Here is an 18,869-nt window from a genome sequence, read left to right as displayed (position 1 = left end):
CTACAAGCATTCCAGTTTCACATCAGGGGTGGCAGAGAATACAGAACAGAAGAAAGTGTTCATGAAAGATGCCCTTATTTAATACTGCATACAAGTCAAAATGGGGACATTATTTTATAGCTAGGGATTTCTATAAGTACAAAGTATTGGTTATGGAAAGCATGGCTCCTGTCGTCTGCAGAAAGTACCCTCCTGCTCTTAGTTTTGTTTCTGTTGCTGTAAAAAAGCACCTTCACAGAATCAACACAGGGGAGAGCAGGTTACTGTCTGTCACTATCAAGACACTGAGGCTTCAGGAACTTAAACCTGCTAGCCACATCACACCCGAAGTAGAGGCCTGGGAAGGAATGTGTGCTGATGCAAAATGGTAAGCCTCATCTCAAAGGGTGAGTTAGTTTGTGTGAATGTCCATAGCCCAGGCACACAGATTCACGTTATCACAAATTCTGCAGGGAAGCGGTTTCTGAAGGTTTTATAGTAGCGGACAAAGAAAGTCAAGCCCAGACCCAAATTATCGTGGGCCATCTTTAGCTCTCTTGATACCCATTTATTGCCCTCCCCTGTTTGTCGCTAACATCTTTGTGAGCATTAGTTAGGTGAAGCCTTTGGGATGCACAGATACCCAGCTGTCTGCAACCCGAAAGGCTGAGCATCAGCAGACAGTTCTGAGGCCTGTAGCAGAGACATCTCCATTTTTCCAGACTTGTAACATCCCAGACTCTTCACCATCATTCAGGCATGTCAGTTAAGCAGCCTTGGCAGAAGGTTCAGTGGAAGGTGCAGCTTCTCTCCAGACTCTTTCCACCAGCTCTTCCTGCTGCCAACCATCATTATTGTGAGGGGGTGTGGGGGCGCTATTGCTCACTGCACATCAGTGCCCCGCGTCCCCAGAAACTCAGCCCTAGGATCTGGTGGAGAAGCTCAATAGCAGGTAGAAATGTGGTCTTGAGGAGAGGACTGGTGAAGCCATTAAGGGAAAAAAATCTACTGGATCAGATCATTAACATCTACTTGTCATTATGATTCCAGTTTGTTCATTACCCAATCTATATTCGACAAAATATTAGGAATAATGTGCCTAACATTAAAATAATAATACTGCCTGGCCTACTGCAATAAAGGTAACTGATGAAGAAAACCAACATTCTAAATAATTGATATTTATACATTAAAAAAGAGCAATGTTGACTGTATATTTACACCGGTATTTAAAGTTACTTGTACTTTCATGAGTGATTTTGTTTATTTGTTTTTTTAAATATTTTTGCAGTATTTAAGCAAATCTTGTCTTTTAATTTTAATTGTTATTCTTTGCCAGCTCAGTCTTGTTATCTTTTTTCAATTCTTAGGAAAAACTGTCAAAGTTATCTTACCTCTTATCTTAGATGCTAAGATGACCTGTTTTAGTATTTTGTGATTATGCTGGATTTAATTGAGAAAGGGAACTATAAAGCCACTTTATAGAAAAAATTCTATACATGTATATGTATAGAATTTATACAAATATATGATTTTTAAAATTCTGGCTGATTGTACTATAGAATCCTTTAAATACCCATTTAATGAAGAGACATCAGCATGTAAAGTGCAAAACATTATGGATATTATCATTAGAAATTGATGTTTTTGTAGAATTTGCATAAAAAGAATTAACCAAAATCTTTGAGCATTTCAGCAAGCATAAGTGAAGTAAGTGCTAATGTGTGTGTTGAGCATCTGAGCAGACCATTGGGCCTTTCACGCTGTCTACTTTGTTGTATCTTAACGTTTATAACATCAATAGAAACTGTGCAACCTAACCGGCTGGGCCCAGTTAACATATCGTTCTTTTTAACGGGAAAAAGTTGATTCCTCTTGGATATAAGCATTTGAATTTAAAGTATAGGTACCCTCCAAATGATGTTTCTTATGAAAGATTTAAGATAAACTTTTTTCAGTTTAGAAACTAGATTTCTTTTATACAGTTAGACTGAGTAACGAGAAATATTTTTACAAAGACTGTGAAAGCATTTGGATCTTTTAAACATGAAAACCAGGTTTAAGTAGGTAGGGTTTTGAGTAAGAAGTCATAACAAAAACACGTTAATGTGGCCAGAGAGAGAGAGCCCAGCAGTTAAGAGACAGGCTGCTCTGTTAGAGGGCCCTGGCTGGAGTCCTAGCACCTTCACGGTGGCTTACAACTGCCTGCAACAACAGCTCCAGGGGCCCGGATGCTGTCTTCCGGCCTCCATAGGCACTGTTGCACTTGTGCCATATATGCACACAGAAAATAAGAAAATATTTCTGGAAATGAAAGAAATGATTTTTATGTTACCCATGACTATTACACAAATGAAGTAAAATTTAAATGCTATTTTGGAACCTATTTTGGAAGGAAATCCTTATCAAACTATCAAAAATGTATATGACATTCATATCTTATAGCTTAATGAAAACTTTTCTCCAATGAACGCTATTTACATAAGCAAATTGTAATTTAAGGTTTTATGAAGGAAACAGACCCAAAGACACACCTTTAATATGTTTATTGGTGTGCAGTGTCCCCACATGTAGAAGTCACTTTGCTGTTGTGGTGATAAAAAAAACAAAAACAAAAACAAAACACCACACAACCAAATGCTACTTCTAAAGGAGCTAATTTGGCTTCCACTTCCGGGGGCTACACTCAGGAGAGGCATGGAGCGCGCAGTAGAGGAATCTGGCCAACGGGCATGTTGTTGGCACACAGGAAGCAGAGAACACGAGCTGGCCATGATGGGACCATAGACGCCCAACGCTGCCTCTGCTGATACGCTTCTTCCAGCAAGGCTGCACCTCTAGAGGGTCCCCAAACAGCACCACCACTCAGAGACTAGTGTGCAAGTGTGTAACCTCTGGGGAACATGTCTCAGTTTATAAGGCAGCATGCATATCAGGATGTTTAATATAGCACCAAAATATGCTTATAAATCCCAATATGTGTTATAACAGGGCATGCCAAGAAATAAAAATAATTTTAGCACATAATAAAAAAACGAATGAATAAAGAACCGAAGTGAGCACAGTTACATATCTTTTTAGACACAATGCATAAAAACATTACCTAGACACACGTGGCACGATTACGTGGCATCTGGGTGCACCTAGTAAAAAAGAAAGTTTATATTCCCCTTTAACATATACAAAAGCTTTAGCAGCATTTCAGATTAAAAGGTCATGTGTTTCCTTTAGACTTAAAGCTTGGCAAATGGCATAGTGAATGCGTCTTTTTGGTGAAAAAGTCTTCTTTGCCATGAACAGTGGCACACACCTCTAATCCTAGCACTTGGGAGCCCGAGGCCGGGAGACCTCTGTGAGGACAGCCTGTTCTTCACAGCAAGACCTTGTCACAAACAAACATATAAACAAATAAGAAAGCCTCTCTCTCTCTCTCTCTCTTGACATGGTCTCATTATGTAGACCAGAATGGCCTTAAATTCACAGAGTTCCACCTGTCTTTGCTTACTGAATCCCGGGATTAAATGCATGCAACACCATATCCAGCTGAAGAAAATGTCTTTGTAAGTTTTACTTTAGGCCAAAGCTTTTACTCTTAATTTATAGTGAAGCTAAATTATATTTCTAATGTTTGCTTATGTACTAAAAGAAAAAGAAGGAGAAGAATTATAGTATCCTGGGCCAGACATCATCTTACTGGCCCAGGATGAATCTGAAATACTTCCCTAACTATATTTGGCAGTGCAGGTCTGTCTCTTACTTTGGGTTGGCAACACATGCCTGTCCCACACAGCCCTCATATGGCTGTTTTTCCATCTAGGTATCCCTAGAGACCCATGGATCAGAAATGCTTCTGTCTAGTGTAGAGTTTGAAGACAGAGATACAAAACAGCTGTTCTTGTTTAACTACTTATAGGTGAGGACATAAAGAGTTTAATTTATTATGACCTTAGAAGGTATGGAAGCCTGGCCCTTTGTCAGAACATCACAGAGGGCAGAAGCTGGCCGAGCTAAGCTGTTAGCAGTATAGAAGAGGCCAGAGAAGCACGGAGAATATTTAGGACTCCAGGTTAGAGACAGCGTGGAAGCAATGCCTCTATGCCACCATGGTCCAGAGTGTGCTGCTGTGGATAAAGGGTTCATCGTGGTGTTTTGGGGGATGCTCTCTCAGAGGCAAGAGAATGGCTTAAACATCTGGGCTATCAGCCCCTTTATAATGATACTCACCTCAAGAAAAGTTGTGTCCTGTTTCATGTGGCCCACGAATGGGGTATAGATGAGTCTAGAGAACTGATTGAATACCAAGTCTGGCCATAGAAACAGAAATGAAAGGACCCGAGGTAACATGCAAGCTCTGCTTCGAATTTTGCACAAAGCATGCGACAGATGGTAGAAATTCATTAGCAATGTTTTGTGATGGGCCCCATCATGAGCCTCCAGGACTGTACAGAGGGAAGGAGGCAGGATGGGCAGAAACATAGCTCTGCCCAGTCACCCTCAGTCACCTGTGGTGTTCCTTGGACTCAAATTAGGATTCAGGCTTGGACATTTGTTGGAGGTTGGTCTGATGGGTGTTACTGGCCCTCAAGATCTGGGTACATCTAACTTTGTGGTGTAAACCTACCTCACTGGTTGATTAAATGGCCTATACCTGGCCAGGGCAGAATGGGTAGGTATGGGTAAGGTTCCTGGCTTGGAGAAGGTTTAGGAGGATCACAGGAAACGGATGGAAAGGGAGGAATGAGGAGGAGGCCAGGATGGGTTAGTGTGGAGAAGGAACCATGTGGGTTAGGAGGAAGGACTCCAATAATGGTATGGAAAGGCCCAGATGAAAAATACAAGCAAGTGCCATGGTATTATGGATGGAAGGTATACCAGACAAAGAGGATTAAGGTGGATGGCATTGTATGGGGGCTGGGAGATGTATGGTGAGGTTATTGAGATACTGTAAGTGAAATACACTTATATTGCCCAAGGTAAACAAGGCAATTATAAAATCTAACAGGTTTCTGTGTCTTATTACTTGTGATAGCAGGTTAGATAATACTGCCGTAATAATCTTAGGGCAAGTAATAATAAGCATTCTATAGTCCAACGCCAATTTAATGTTTACTGCAACAGACACTGTTTTAGCTTGTGTTCTATTGCTGTGATAAAACACTGACCAAAACCTTGTTTGGGAGGCAGGAGCAGGAGCAGAGCCCGTGTGTGTGTGTGTGGGGGTGCTGCCTATTGACTTGTTACCCATGGCTTGCTTAGCTTGCTTCCTTCTACAGCTTAGGACCATCTGCCCAGGGGTGGTACCACCCACATCAGTCAACACAAGACATGTCCCATTGATTTCCCTACAGGCCAGTCTGAGAGTGGCATTTGCTGAGTTGAGGTTCCCTCTTCCTAAATGACTCTACCTTGTGTCAAGTTGACAAAAGCCAGTATAGAGGCTAAAAAGAATTTTTGGTCTAATTGGCATAATAAACACACTTTAATACAGGCTTAAGCACAGGAGACAAAAGAATGAGGTTTAATGAGAAAAATAGGTATCCAATGTGACTATAGACTTCCCAAGGGTGAGTAGCTTTTACAAATGAGAAGTTTTAATATAGCAGGGAATATCTTTTCTCTCTGCATGTTACCTTAAAATAGGCCACAGCAATCTCTTTCTTTGACATAGATTTGCTCTTTTAGGAGATAAAGAAGGAAGAGGCAAAATCAGAGAAAGGTATGAGAAAGGGGGTTGTCCTTAGAATTTGCTTCAAGTTCTGGTTTAACCTCTAAAACTTTTAAATTAAAAACTTAACACCTCTTCTAAGCTCACATATAGTTTTGAAGCTCTTATTATTCTTTGTAAAGCAACAATTTTGTCATTGTTTGATGATTTTATAATCTATTTCAAACAAGTTGCCTATGTGTGATTTAAAAAATTTTTATTGCCTTGAACTTTAAGTTAAGTGAACAAAACAAACTAGTTTAGAGACTATAAATATTCCCCATAGTGGGAAACAAAGTCACCTTATCTATATAAATTTTCTCAGTTTTCTACACCTGAAAGTTGAGTTGTATAGATCAAACAAAAAAACCAATGGAGTACCAAATATCTGGATTTCCTCTCTCCCCCAAAACCTTTCTCCCTTCCTTAGATTAGATATGAAAGGGACCAACTACTAGCAAGCTTAACAAACCAAAATGCCTTTGGAGGTCTGAAAGGACAAAATTAATGTCAGAAAGCAAGATGCCTTCACGACAAACAAACAAAATAGATCCCTTAAATCAAACACTTTGAAAGCAAATCAGATATGAAAGTGGTATTTACCAACCACATATGATCCTAACATCCAGCTCAGAATAAATAAACCCAGAGAGATCTGAGATAGCCCGGAAAGAACTTCCCAGAATCCATCCGAGGACATGATGTCAGAGGGTTTGGACAAAGAGGTCCCCATCATCAGTACCTTGCAACCACCTAAGTGACTCCTCCAGTGAAAAGTAAATTGTTCTTGGAACACTAAATCCTAGCACCATAGATGTTGATGAAAAATAGAACTCTTACCTCACAGGGAAAAGAGATAGTTTATCCTGAAGTCAAATATTCCATGGTCTAGGGATACAGATTTTGGTTACCCCAAGTTCCATGTTCCAAAGTGGAGACAGTTTCAGGAAGGTTTTACAGTTTTCAAAACAAAGAAAGTCATAAGAGAAGGGCTTTTCAAACACAGGGAGAAGCCAACTGATGTATTAAAGCTAAATGGGAGAACCTTGGGCTGGAGGGATGGCTCAGCAGTTAAAAGCACTATCTGTTCTTCCAGAGGTCCTGAGTTCAATTCCTGATCAACCACATGGTGGCTCACAACCATCTATACTGGCATCTGATGCCCTCTTCTGGCATGCAGGTGTACATGCAGATAGAGCATTCATACATAAAATTAAATAATTCTTTTTTAATATTATAATAATAGAGGATATTGCCTCTAGGCCTCCATGCCTCTGATGACATTCAGACTTTTGTGGGTGAGAGGTGTTTGTACATCCCAATAACTTTACCTAATTAACTGTCAATGTCATTTTGCACATAGACAAGGGCAATAAATGGGTATTAAGAGGGCTAAAGGTGGACCAAGATAATCTGGCACTGAACTTCAAATGCTACTCAGCTAATCAGACAGGAAGGATCCGAGGAAAGCGTGCCTTCTTCCCGGGAACTTCCTCTCGCACATGCTAACACTCAGCTCACTTGCTTCATTCTTACACACACAGTTCAGGATCTCTTTCATAGGGAATGGTGCCATACAAAGTGTGTGTGTGTGTGTGTGTGTGTGTGTGTGTGTGTGTGTCTTTCTGCTTCAATTAACCTAGTCAAGATTATTCTCCATGGACATGCTCACAAGCCAACCTGATCTAGCAAAGCCTCGAGACTCCATTCCCGGATGATTCTGCACTGTTCTACGTTCACAATTAAAGCTAAGCATAGCAATTACCTATGCATATTCTCTTTTTGCATTTCATATTTATTAATTACCCATACCTAGTCCTTTCTCTGTAAAATATCGGGGTCAAGGAGATCATGGCCTTGAAGACCAGCAAAGGACTCAGCTTACTCAGGAAACAGAGTGCAGTCTTTATCCTTAGCCATATCATACCGTTACAGCTTTGACTACAAAATACATAGAACGTAAGATACCAATCTGCTAATGCCTTTTTCCCTAATGAGCAAAGAGTGGATTGTTTTGTTTTGTTTTTAAAGACAGGGTTTCTCTGTAGCCTTGACTCACTTTGTAGACCAGGCTGGGCTCGAACTCACAGAGATCCACTTGCCTTCACTGGAACTTGCACTATAAAGCAGGCTGGCCTTGAACTCACAGAGACCAGCCCCGCCTGCCTCTATTTCCCAAGTGCTGGGATTAAAGGGTCCTGCTACCACTTCCAGCCTTTTCTGTTTCCCTTTGTGCATGTGTGTTTTGACACAGGGTCTCAGGTAGCCTGTGTTTGCTTTGAACCCTCATCCTCTTGCCTTCCCTTCCTAGGATGCTGCTTTTTAATTTCATATTACTTACTTTAGCCTTTCTGTAATTTGTGTCATCTCGCCAGGGGCTTGTCTTATTTTATTCTCATTTTATTTCCATTAGAGTGTTTTCTCTGTCTTTCCTTAGAGAATCAATGATTGGATTTGTCAGTCCTGTTTCACCTTTGCATCCATTTCTCATTTCATGCTGCAATCTTTATATCACTTCCCTTCCTGTACTTTATTTTGCTCTACTTGCTTCCCAGCTTTCTTCAATAACAGCTTATCTCCTTAATTTGTGCTTTGGAAATGTATCAACTGCACGGATTCAGCTGTAGCTCACGTGCTTTAAACACAGTCCTCATAGTTGTAAGTATTTTCTACTTTGGCATCTGTATTTAGCTTAAAGCTGTGAGCTTGCTCATGGAGGACAGTGTGTACTTTTAATTCCAAACAATTTTTTATTTGCATCTATTTTGTACTTGAGCTCTCGTGTGGCATTTTAAAATGTACTTTTCTGTCTTACAAATATAGATATGAGTCTTTAAGATATAAAACAGGTGTACCAGCACGACAGAGAAAAAGCTCGGCAATTCAGAGCACTTGCTGCTTGCTCTTTCAGACAGCTTGAGATTGTCTCTCAGCTCCCGTATCTGGCAGCCCCGCACTGCATGCAGCTCCAGTTTCCAGAGATCCCGTGTCCTCTTCCAGCCTCCTCGGGCACTGCAGTTATATAGCAGAATGAGATGTGTTGCCTGCACATGCACATGCTCACACACAGTACTCACAACTAAAAATAAAAATTTAAAGTGTGTAAATGTATGTACTTATGTACATATATAATTTATGATGTAATCATGTTTAATTTTGGAATTATAATAAGAGTACTAGCATAAAAATCCTCAGAGCTGTTTGTGGCCCCAAACTGATATGTTCATTCTTGAAATTCTGTCAAATTTGTTTTCTCAAGTCAACGGCCTTAAAATTTTGAGTTGTAGATTCCCTGGATATCGGTTCTTTGTGGCAAATATGAAAATTGTTATCTTAAGTTTAATGCATGTAAACTAATGATATATTATACAAATGTCTAATTTAGAAAAATATGGCAGGAATCGATTATTCAAAAACTTTTGAGAAGAAAACTTTAATAAATACTTTCAGAGGAATTAGAAAAATGTCATTCACCATTTTACTCTGAGTTTTAAAATCTTTGGTTTGTTTAATCTTGGCCTGGCATTCAAGATATACAGTTGTTTGGGGTTTTTTTTTTGTTTGTTTGTTTTATCCTTTTACTGCTAATTCTAGCCATGACTTCTCAATGTCAGAAAACAATAACTTAATGTCCTGTCCCCAAGTTTGTCTTACCTTCCCACATCTTTTCTTTCTTTTTTTTTGATGCTGTTTTTAAATTTAATTTTAATTTTTTTCACAATTTATTCTTTATATATCCCTATTGAAGTCCCCTCCCTCAACTCCCCCAAGTTTCACCCTCCTTCTGTCTTCCCCCCATCCCCTTCGCCCAGTCCACTGAAAGGGGGAGTTCTTCTCCCCTGCCATCTGCCCACAGCTTGTTAAGTCTCATCAGGACTGCCTGGATCCTCTTCCCCTGTGGCCTGGCAAGGCCTCATCACCAGGGGCAAGTGATCAAAGGGCAGGCAACCGAGTTCATGACAGAGGCAGCCCTGCTTCCCTTACTCAGGAACCCACATGGATATTCAGCTGCCAATTTGCCACATCTGGGCAAAGTGTCTAGGTCCTCTCCATGCATGGTTCTTAGTTGGTGAATCAGTCTCTGCAGGACCCACTGGGCTCAGATCCTTTAGCTTTGTTGGTCTCCTCGTGGGGCTCCTGTCCCCTCCATGTCCCTCTATCCCCACTCTCCTCTTCTTCCATAAGACTCCCTGCGCTCTGCCCAAAGTTTGGCTGTGCTTTTCCCTTCCAAAGTACCCCTCCCACAGTAAGTTCACAAAGTCATGCATAAAGGCAGGAACACAACTGCATTTGGCTTGCTGATTGCAAGCCTTTCTTTGCTGACATTTACAGTTATATTCCATGTTCCAACAATATTTTGCTAGTCTTTTGGCAGTTTTAGCTAAATAATTTTTGTTATCTTGCATATACTGTTTATTCTTTATAAGTGCTAATTACAAACTTCCATTTCTTTAGATGAGAGATATTGACAAGCATTTCATAAAACCCATTACAAAGTGTGAAACTAGCACACAGACAGATACGCACCTATTGCCACCAAATGTCATGAGGTCATATGAGTGGAATGAATGGGAATTAAGAAGAAAAGCTATAAAACTGGTGTGTAACAGCATTTTCTAAATTTTTCGTAAGTTGAGGAATTTTGATATTGTTACCATAGAGTTGGTAAGTTAAATTGTTTATATAAAAGTAATAAGTTCACATGAAAGTAATTAGCATAATGTATAAGTTACCAGCTTCATATATTATAAAGTATCTTATGATTTTAAACCTGTATAGAAATATGGAAGCATGAACCCACTCTTTAGGAACACCATCCAGTTCCTAAACAACAATGACTATTATTTATTTCACAGGCTTAAAGTCATTTTCCGGGCTGGAGAGATGGCTAAGTGGTTAAGAGCACTTACCATTCCTGCAGGTGTCTTAGGTTCAGGCACACTATGGGCAGCTCAGGTTACCAAATCCAGGGACCTGGCACTCTCTTCTGGCCTCTGCAAGCCCTCAAACACATGAACACAGATGATGCATAATAATAAAATAATAAATGAACCTTTTCTCCAGCTCTGGTCATACAAGCATGTTCTTTCAGCTACTTGGAAGTCTGAGGCCTGCCTAGGTTAAAGGATGAGTTCATGGGTAGCCTAAAAAACTTAGCAAGAGTCTGTGCCAAAGATATCTTGTGTGTGTGGTGGGTGGGTGTGGGTGGTTGTGTTTTAAAGGCTATACACATAGCCTTGGTGGTAAAGCACTTGCCAGCAGCCCCAAGTTAAACCACTGTGCTACAAAACAAAACAAAACGAAACGAAACGAAACAAAACAAAACAAAACAAAACAAAACAAACAGCACCCTATTTCTTTTTCTTTTTTAAAACCTCTTCTGTCAAACCACAGATACTGTGGCATCCCTGCTGCCTCTAGGATAGGTTTTCACTATGTAGCCCAGGCTGGCCTGGAATTCAACATGCCCCTGCCTTAACCTCAGCCTCCTGAGTGGTGGGTATGTATCCAAATGTAGAGTGCTATGTTAGACACTGTTAAACATTCTGTTAGACACTGTGCTGTCTCATCCTGTGGATTCTAAGTCACTTTAATCGTAACAGGTGCCTACCCTTAAAGCCTGTTTTTTACTCTCTCATCCATGCCCAGTTCCGTAAATTCCCCACTTGCTGGGCTTCGACTGGAGATTTGGATTCTGGATGGTCCAAACTCTGAAATATTTAGGCCTGTCCTCCTTTACTTTATATGCTCTAGTACCCACTGATACTTTTTCTTACCCTTTTCCAAAATCTTCTTATTTCTTATCCTCCCCCCTTTCCTTGTGGGCCTGAGGGTCAAATCAGAATTTTCCATGTGCTAGTCAATGCCCCGATTGCTAAGTTATACCAGCTAGTACCCTTCACGGTTACTAGTTAAATAGGTTACTACTGCAACCTATTTAAACTCATGTTTACTAGTTACCATAAAGAAATAAGCAAAATGAAAAATGTGTAAGCAGAAAACATTTTTGTATTAGCAGCATAGGTGAAGTTCATTTTAAAAATACACTATATATCTTAAAATTTTCATTTACAAGCCAAAAGAAGTATGGTTTAAAAAGCACAAATTCTATGATTATTTTTTTAATGAGACAGGGTTTCTCTGTGTAGCCCCAGCTGTCCTGGACTATCTCTGTAGACTGGGCTGGCTTCAAACTCACAGTGATCCACCTGCCTCTGCCTTCCTGAGTGCTGGAATTACAGGCATGTGCCACTATGCCTGGCTCATAAAGATTCTTCATTTCTTATCCTGTTCTTGATTTTTAGTGTTCCAATGTTTTATAGAAAAATGAGATGCTTGGTTCAGCAGGATAATTAAAAAAGTTGCCATGTAAACTGTTAATCCAGCCCCCAGAAACTACCATAGAAGAGGATCAACACTAGGTTCCCCTGACTTTCCCATAAACTCTCCTGCAGTCCTATCACACACATCCTCAAACTCACCGTAATCATCGCCACCACAAAAATGCAGTTCATCTGTGGGATGGGAAAATAACAGGCAAATATTAACTAAATGCTCCATTTTTTAGAGAAATATTAATCCCTATTTCCCCTTTCTATCTAGGCTAATTTGCGCCAGAAAATGACTCACTCTGTACAAACTGACCTGAGCCACATGAGAAGAGAAAGCTCCTCACAGGTGTACCCGCCAAAGACTGCCGGCACCCAGACCATGAGAGAAAACAGCTCTCGAGTGCCCCGGCCCCAGGTTTTCATAGCTGGTCTGCGTGGTGGAGAGAGCAAAACAACCTACGGGGTGAAGGTGAACTTAACCAGACCAGTGGATGAAACCTAGCCAAGGGAACGGAGAAGCTGCTCCATCCAAAGTGTGGAAAAAGAGCTCAAAGTCCTGGACAGGTATATGAAGCCCCACTTCCTGCCTGACTGCTGTGAAAATCTAGAAGCAATCTCTGCAGCACATTTCTTTTTGCATTAAAATTGACAAGTAAAACATTGCCCATTTATTTGTTTTATCTTTTAGAACAAGTTTGGCAGCATTAATTTTGAAATTATGCCAATTACATAACATCCTAAGATGATTACCGCTGAGATAGAGACCACTTTAAAATCCTACAAAATGCTAAGCATTGACACATTCTAAAACACAGTACTTTCTCCTTCATTAGGTATCCAGTGCTGACACAGATTTCTATGTAATGAGCCTTACTATCTGGAACAATTAAATTCAACATCCACATTATGCCTTTTAAGACGTGGAGATTTGAGATTTGTATCTGAATTTCAGGCTTCTTGAGATAAAAGTCAGAATAATTGGTAACACTGGCTGGCATTCCAGTGTGATCCTTTTAGACATTTTTGTTGTCTAACCCAGAGCCTGCTGCATATTCCCACTTCATATTCCTTGGCTTTATTTGGCCCATAAGCAGCTGTGTTTTGGGCTCCTGTGAATTCTTACCCTTTAGAGGTATCGGTTATAGTACTCTTATGTACAAATGAAGAAGAGAGCTTCCAGGTGATAGGAGCCAGCAGAACAACTAGGAGTGTGTGTGTGGGGGGCGTTCATGTTCAGTACATCTTTTTCTGCACATGTGATTTTCTTTTTTTTCTCTTTTGATTTTGGACGGGGTGGGGATATGGCTCAGTTGGTAGACTGCTTCTCTAGCATGCTCGACGCCTTGAATTCAGTCCCCAACAGTGTGCTTGGTGGCACACAGGCATAACCTTGGCATTTGGACAGTGGAGGCAGGAAGATCACAAATTTAAGATTGCCCTTGGAGATACAGCAAACATGTGCCCAAACGAAAAACATAAAAACCTGTCTTAGTCTTAGTCTTTGGTTCTGGTCTCTCTGATTTGTGCTTCTGGTCATCAGCATGCTCTTAGCTGGAGGGCTGTAGGTGATGCTCACCAACCATGCTCCACTTGGCTTGTTCAAGGGAACAGTGAAATGTTCCCTTGAGCTACGTTTCCTATATGGCCCACAGAGGTGAGGTTTCTGCCATGTTGCCTCTGAAGATCAAAAGTCAACACTTTTTTTTTTTTTTTTTTTTTTGGCCAAAGTTAGACGTTTTCCCAACACTGGTTCTTTGACAACACTGTGTATCTAACCGGAGCTACTGAAAAGACAACATGAGTCTCTCAATCCTCTCAATTAAGGTTGTAAATGCTAGGCATGAGGTGACAACTGGAGCAATGAGAGAGAGCCTAGGATCTATGAACACTCAACAGATCAGTCTTCCAGAGGAACAACAACAAAATTGTAATTTGTTTTCTGATTAGGTTAAATGTTATTTAAAGATGAATATATCTTGAAATCTATTTTTCATAAGCACTATATAAAGGTGCACTTTAAACATATCTTGTTATATTTTCATATCTGAAGTTTAAAAATGATGTTAATGAGAGGCTGGTTGTTAAGACAAGGCCTGGCGGCTAGGATGGGATTGGGTCATTATAGAACTTACTAAGCTTTAGGAATTCAGGATTGTGATTTTTGTTATTTTCAGTTAGCCTTCATCAAAATTCATAAGCACATAAAAATAAATTTAAATTAAAAAATTCATAAACACAAACCACCATTATCTTAGAACTGGGGTTAGAATGGACTAATGAATAAAAATACCAAATAGAATGTGAAAAACCAAACTTTTAGTATCAAAACCTCACCTGGGGCTAAGGTGGAGAGATGGTTCAGCATTTATGAACTAGCACTGCTCTTGCAGATGATCTGACTTTGTTTCCCAGTGGTGGAGTCAGAGGAGAATGTTTATGGAGTTGGTTATGCCTTCTATGTTTTATGTGGGCTCTGGGAATCAAATTCAGGCTGCCAAGTGTGTGTAGCAAGTGCCTTTTAGCACTGAGCCATCTTTCCAACCTTTGTATATATACTCTTTATAGTCAACTGCATACTATACTTTAAACATTATAATATTTAACAAGTCATTAAACACTATATTTGAACTTAATAGCTCCTTAACTGTTTGGCTATTCATTTTCTACACACTTTTTTTATTTAAGTTCATACTTTATTGTCAATGAATATAATTTATATAATTCTTTTATAATATTATAATATTCATAGTGGATGTAATATCCACTGATAGTATGTATATGCTGAGCTTCCTTTTTTAGATTTCACAATGACTTATGCTTGAACAGAAATAGAAATAAGCAGGACTAAGAAAAATGCTGCATTTCATTAGTTGTACATGTTGTTTTTCTTTCCTCAGATGAGGGGATGAGACGAGAGTCATTCCCAAGCCTTTCTAGCTCCCTCTGAACTCTGGCTGGCCAGTTCAACTCAGCTGTTCTGGTCCATACTCCTCCCCAAGCTAACTGACTGAAACTGGCTTCTCTTGGCTTCTGACTGAATTGCTCTGCTTGGCCTCAAACTAATTCTGGTAATATGTTTTAATCTTCTGGCTCCTTCTGTCTTCACCTGTCTAGCTTGTTCTCACTGCAACTTGTCTCTGTAAAATTGTCCTGGTTAAAAAAACAAACAAACAAACAAAAAAAACAACAAACCTTAGTAAAATCTCAGTCTTTCCCTGTGCTGCTCTTAAATGGCCTCTCTTTTCTGTCCTGTTCTCCTGAGAATTGGATGTATCTTATCTCTGACTCATTCTGTCAAATCTTTCTCTGATTCCTCACTTTGTCTCCCTCTCAACAAGATGTCACTTTCAAACATGGCTGCTTCCTTTTATTAACTAACCTTATCTTCATTGTTTAGGATTCAAGTGTGTACTAAGGACGTGTCTGTATTCCAGCCAGATCATATTGTAATTCAATGTATGTTTGCATTCCAGTGGGGTCACATTTGTGATCCCTTGCCAGAGCAGCCATGTCCCTTGATTAAAATTCCTGTATACTAGTGATGATCAGGAATATCATTAGCATCTTAAATGGTGAGATTAATAACTGCTTGATGCCTTTAATAGCCATTAATAAATATGAATTTATGCTTCATGTGTTAAAGAATGATGCTTCTTACTGAGGTGTAAGTAAAGCTAGGCACATGTAAAATACACTAAATGAGTATTCCCACTAACTCTTCAAATAACGCAGAATGGGAAAGTAAAATATAACTCCAACTCAGATTGTAAGTTTCTACTTAAACTAATTTGGTTGGTATAATAAATACAAATAAAGATAGCCACAAGGTTAAGAAAAGGGTTCTCTGCCCAGGATAGGCTGAAACTGGCCAGTGTGATAATGACTGTGTTCGGGTATCTTCTCACACATTGAATAACTTTTTACAGTTACACGCAGTTAAGAGAATTTGGTGCTTAAGTCATATCAGTAAGCATGGGACACTTTATTCTTTACATGGAGCATCTAAGTCACTTTGGTACAGAGGAAAACCATCAATTTCCAATAGAGGCACAAAGGCTTTATTTAAGGAGCCCCTGAATACAACATTCCACATCTGTCGTAATTAGGTAGAACTTGTGTGACAGATATTTCCTGGAGACATACATAACCTGTCTACTAACCCAGGAAGAGAATCCATGGCAGACTATAGAATCAATTGTACCAGTGTCCTATTTGGCGAAAAAAAAAAAAAAGAAAAAAATTTTGGCGGGGTTGCTAAGAAGAATATGAGTGAGGGTTACTCAAGGAGAAGGCACAACTAAAAAATCGCTGCATCACATCACTGAAAAGCCCACCCCACCATAGGTGATGACTCATGAAAGCTGCAATTCTAGAGATCTTTCCCAGATGGCAGCTGTTTCTTCTCCCTGCCATTGGGCCACTCAGAGTTTCCCACCTCAGCCTGTTTACTACTGTTTCTATGGCTAGGGAGGGGTCCTGCAGAGTACTTCTCTCTTCTGTTCTCCCAGATGCTGACCTTTTGTTTACCTCCTGAGCCTATTACAGTGCTCCCTGCCCCCAATATTTCAACCCAAAGGAAGCTGCTAAACAACACCATTCATTACCCACAACCCTGCTCACCGACTACTGCAACTATTGTGAATGTCACCTATGTTTACACCTCCTGAAGATTCTGTAAACATGCCTTTTCCTTTGCTTCTGGAGACATCCTGTGATTCCCCTGGTGTTCATTTTTTCTCATTAGTATGAGTCAATAAAGTAGATTTGTTACAGGTTTATCTCTACTGGTCTTGAGCTAATTGAATTAGGACTAAAGATTCTAAGTTCATGTAAATGGAGTAAAATGTCTTTTGGGCAATGAACAAGATAGGATTCCTAATTACGGTGTGGATGGAAGACTGAAAACAAGGCAGACTGTGATAAATTTTGAACCAGAAATGCATCAAGAATACCTACCTAATAGCATTTTATTCATTATCTTGTAGTCTGTACACGTGTGTGTGTGTGTGTGTGTGTGTGTGTGTGTGTGCTGTTCACAGTGAGTCATGGTTCCTTTAAATATTGTTGATGAGAACAGGAAACAAAAACAAACATATTCAAGAATTGTTTAACACTTTTTGTTAGAGAGAAAAATTCTCCACAAGGCTGATACAGATATTTAAAAGGTGAAGGCTTGAAAGGACAGTTGGACAACTTGACTATCATCCACAGCATAGCTAATTAAGGTTATTTTTTGCCCGAATTGTGCTTCTTGGTCTGGGGAGATGCTATGGGATCCGGCTGGGGATGGTCAGAAAGAAGTGGCAGCACTGAGAAGTGGGCGCAGGAGTGCCATTACCTGCCTGGGTCAAGGCTCCAGGGCTGCTGCTCCAGGACCATCCACACTCCAGCAGGCAAACCCTCCTTCCAGTTGTGACCTGAGACTATCCATGGCTCAGGGATGCTCTTGCTCTCCAGTTCCAGCTCCACTGGCATCTCCACTATGGGCTTAGCGTGGGCTGGTTCCCATGACACTGCCTGTAAACTTCTTGGTGGATGAGCAGCCTGACCTCACCTGTATCTATCAGCTCCATTGCCACTTGCTGTCTAATGTCCAATACCCTGAAGACCATTGTTACAGATGCTTCCGTTTCGTTAGTGGCTTCAGGTGAGAGGGCAACTGTAGTCACTTTTGCCTCTGGTTTGGTTTTCTTTTTCTCTACACCTTTCCAGCCACAAGAGAGACTTCCTAAGCTATCAGTAGGTATAGAGAAAACTCAAACTGAGATATTAGAATCTAAATTATACCTTTGAAAGCAGCAAATCTGTTAGGTTATTCAGACAATTGAGAATGTGCAGATGAGAACACTGGAAAGCAGGACTGTGAGGCGAAGTGGAGAAAAAAAAAAACACAGGCTGTCTTTGGCCTTCTTAAACAGATTTTTAAAGGAATGTTAATACTTCACTAAGACACATCAAAAGTTTCTGCTAAGCCAATACAAACTTGTTTAGAATTTAATGTAGATCATCTGTCTTGTTTTTAGTCTTTGATCCACAACAAATAGCAATGTAATCTTTTTTTTTTAATCTTGTTCAACTTTATTATTTAGAGAATTATCAACCAGGACTTTTCCAGTTACAAGATAAAAAACACAACTGAATTAAAATGAGGATTTATTAGTATGTTACTGCAAACTCCACTGTTGCTTCTTCAAATCAAAGGACAAGGTCTCAAGACTAGGTACTAAGAGATCAGAATTGCTACTAAGTGACAACCAGATGATACCAATGTGTCATATGTCATTTTTTTTTCACTTTAACAAACTGAACTTTTATTTAAAGAAACTGGTTAGAGAAAGAAACAGAACTGTGTTTTTTTTAGATATGTTTTTCCACATATAAAATCTCCAGAAAGTATTTAGAAAAAAGATTTAACTACTAGAACTAGTGAATGAATTTATCAAGGTTAAAAGACAAAGAAATATCCAAAAAGCAATTAAATTCTTTTTTTTTTTCCTTTTTTCCCCCTCCCTCCTCCCCTCCCGATCCCACCCTCCCTCCGCTTTCTGCATGCATGCCATTCCCCAAGTCCACTGACAGGGGAGGTTCTCCTCTCCTTTCTGATCCTAGTCTATCAGTTCTCATCAAAAGTGGCTGCATTGTCCTCTACTATGGCCTGGTAAGGCTGCTCCCCCCTTAGGGGGAGGTGATCAAAGAGCAGGCCAATCAGATTATGTCAGAGGCAGTCCCTCTTCCCATTACTATGGAACCCACTTGGACACTGAACTGACATGAGCAAGGTAATCTTAATAAAGTCATTTACCTCTTAAAAATAATATTAAGACCACAGTGACAGTCAAAAGTGGGGAAGAAGT

The 18,869-nt window shown here is 39.9% G+C and overlaps 1 protein-coding gene across 1 annotated transcript in view; it reads left to right on the top strand.

Annotated features, from left to right (window-relative positions):
• The window catches only part of Cfap206 (cilia and flagella associated protein 206), a 38,786-nt gene extending 25,756 nt beyond the window's left edge, over window positions 1–13,030 (top strand). Inside the window, exons 12-13 of the mRNA XM_021642690.2 lie at window positions 10,139–10,282; window positions 12,287–13,030. Of these exons, the coding sequence (XP_021498365.1) occupies window positions 10,139–10,282; window positions 12,287–12,517 (375 nt within the window). The 3' untranslated portion in view covers window positions 12,518–13,030. The remainder of the gene's footprint in view (window positions 1–10,138; window positions 10,283–12,286) is intronic.
• The last annotated feature ends 5,839 nt before the right edge of the window (window positions 13,031–18,869 follow it).

This window comes from Meriones unguiculatus, chromosome 20, assembly GCF_030254825.1.
Source record: "Meriones unguiculatus strain TT.TT164.6M chromosome 20, Bangor_MerUng_6.1, whole genome shotgun sequence".
NCBI classification, from domain to species: Eukaryota; Metazoa; Chordata; class Mammalia; order Rodentia; family Muridae; genus Meriones; species Meriones unguiculatus.
This window is presented reverse-complemented; position numbering and strand designations above follow the sequence as displayed.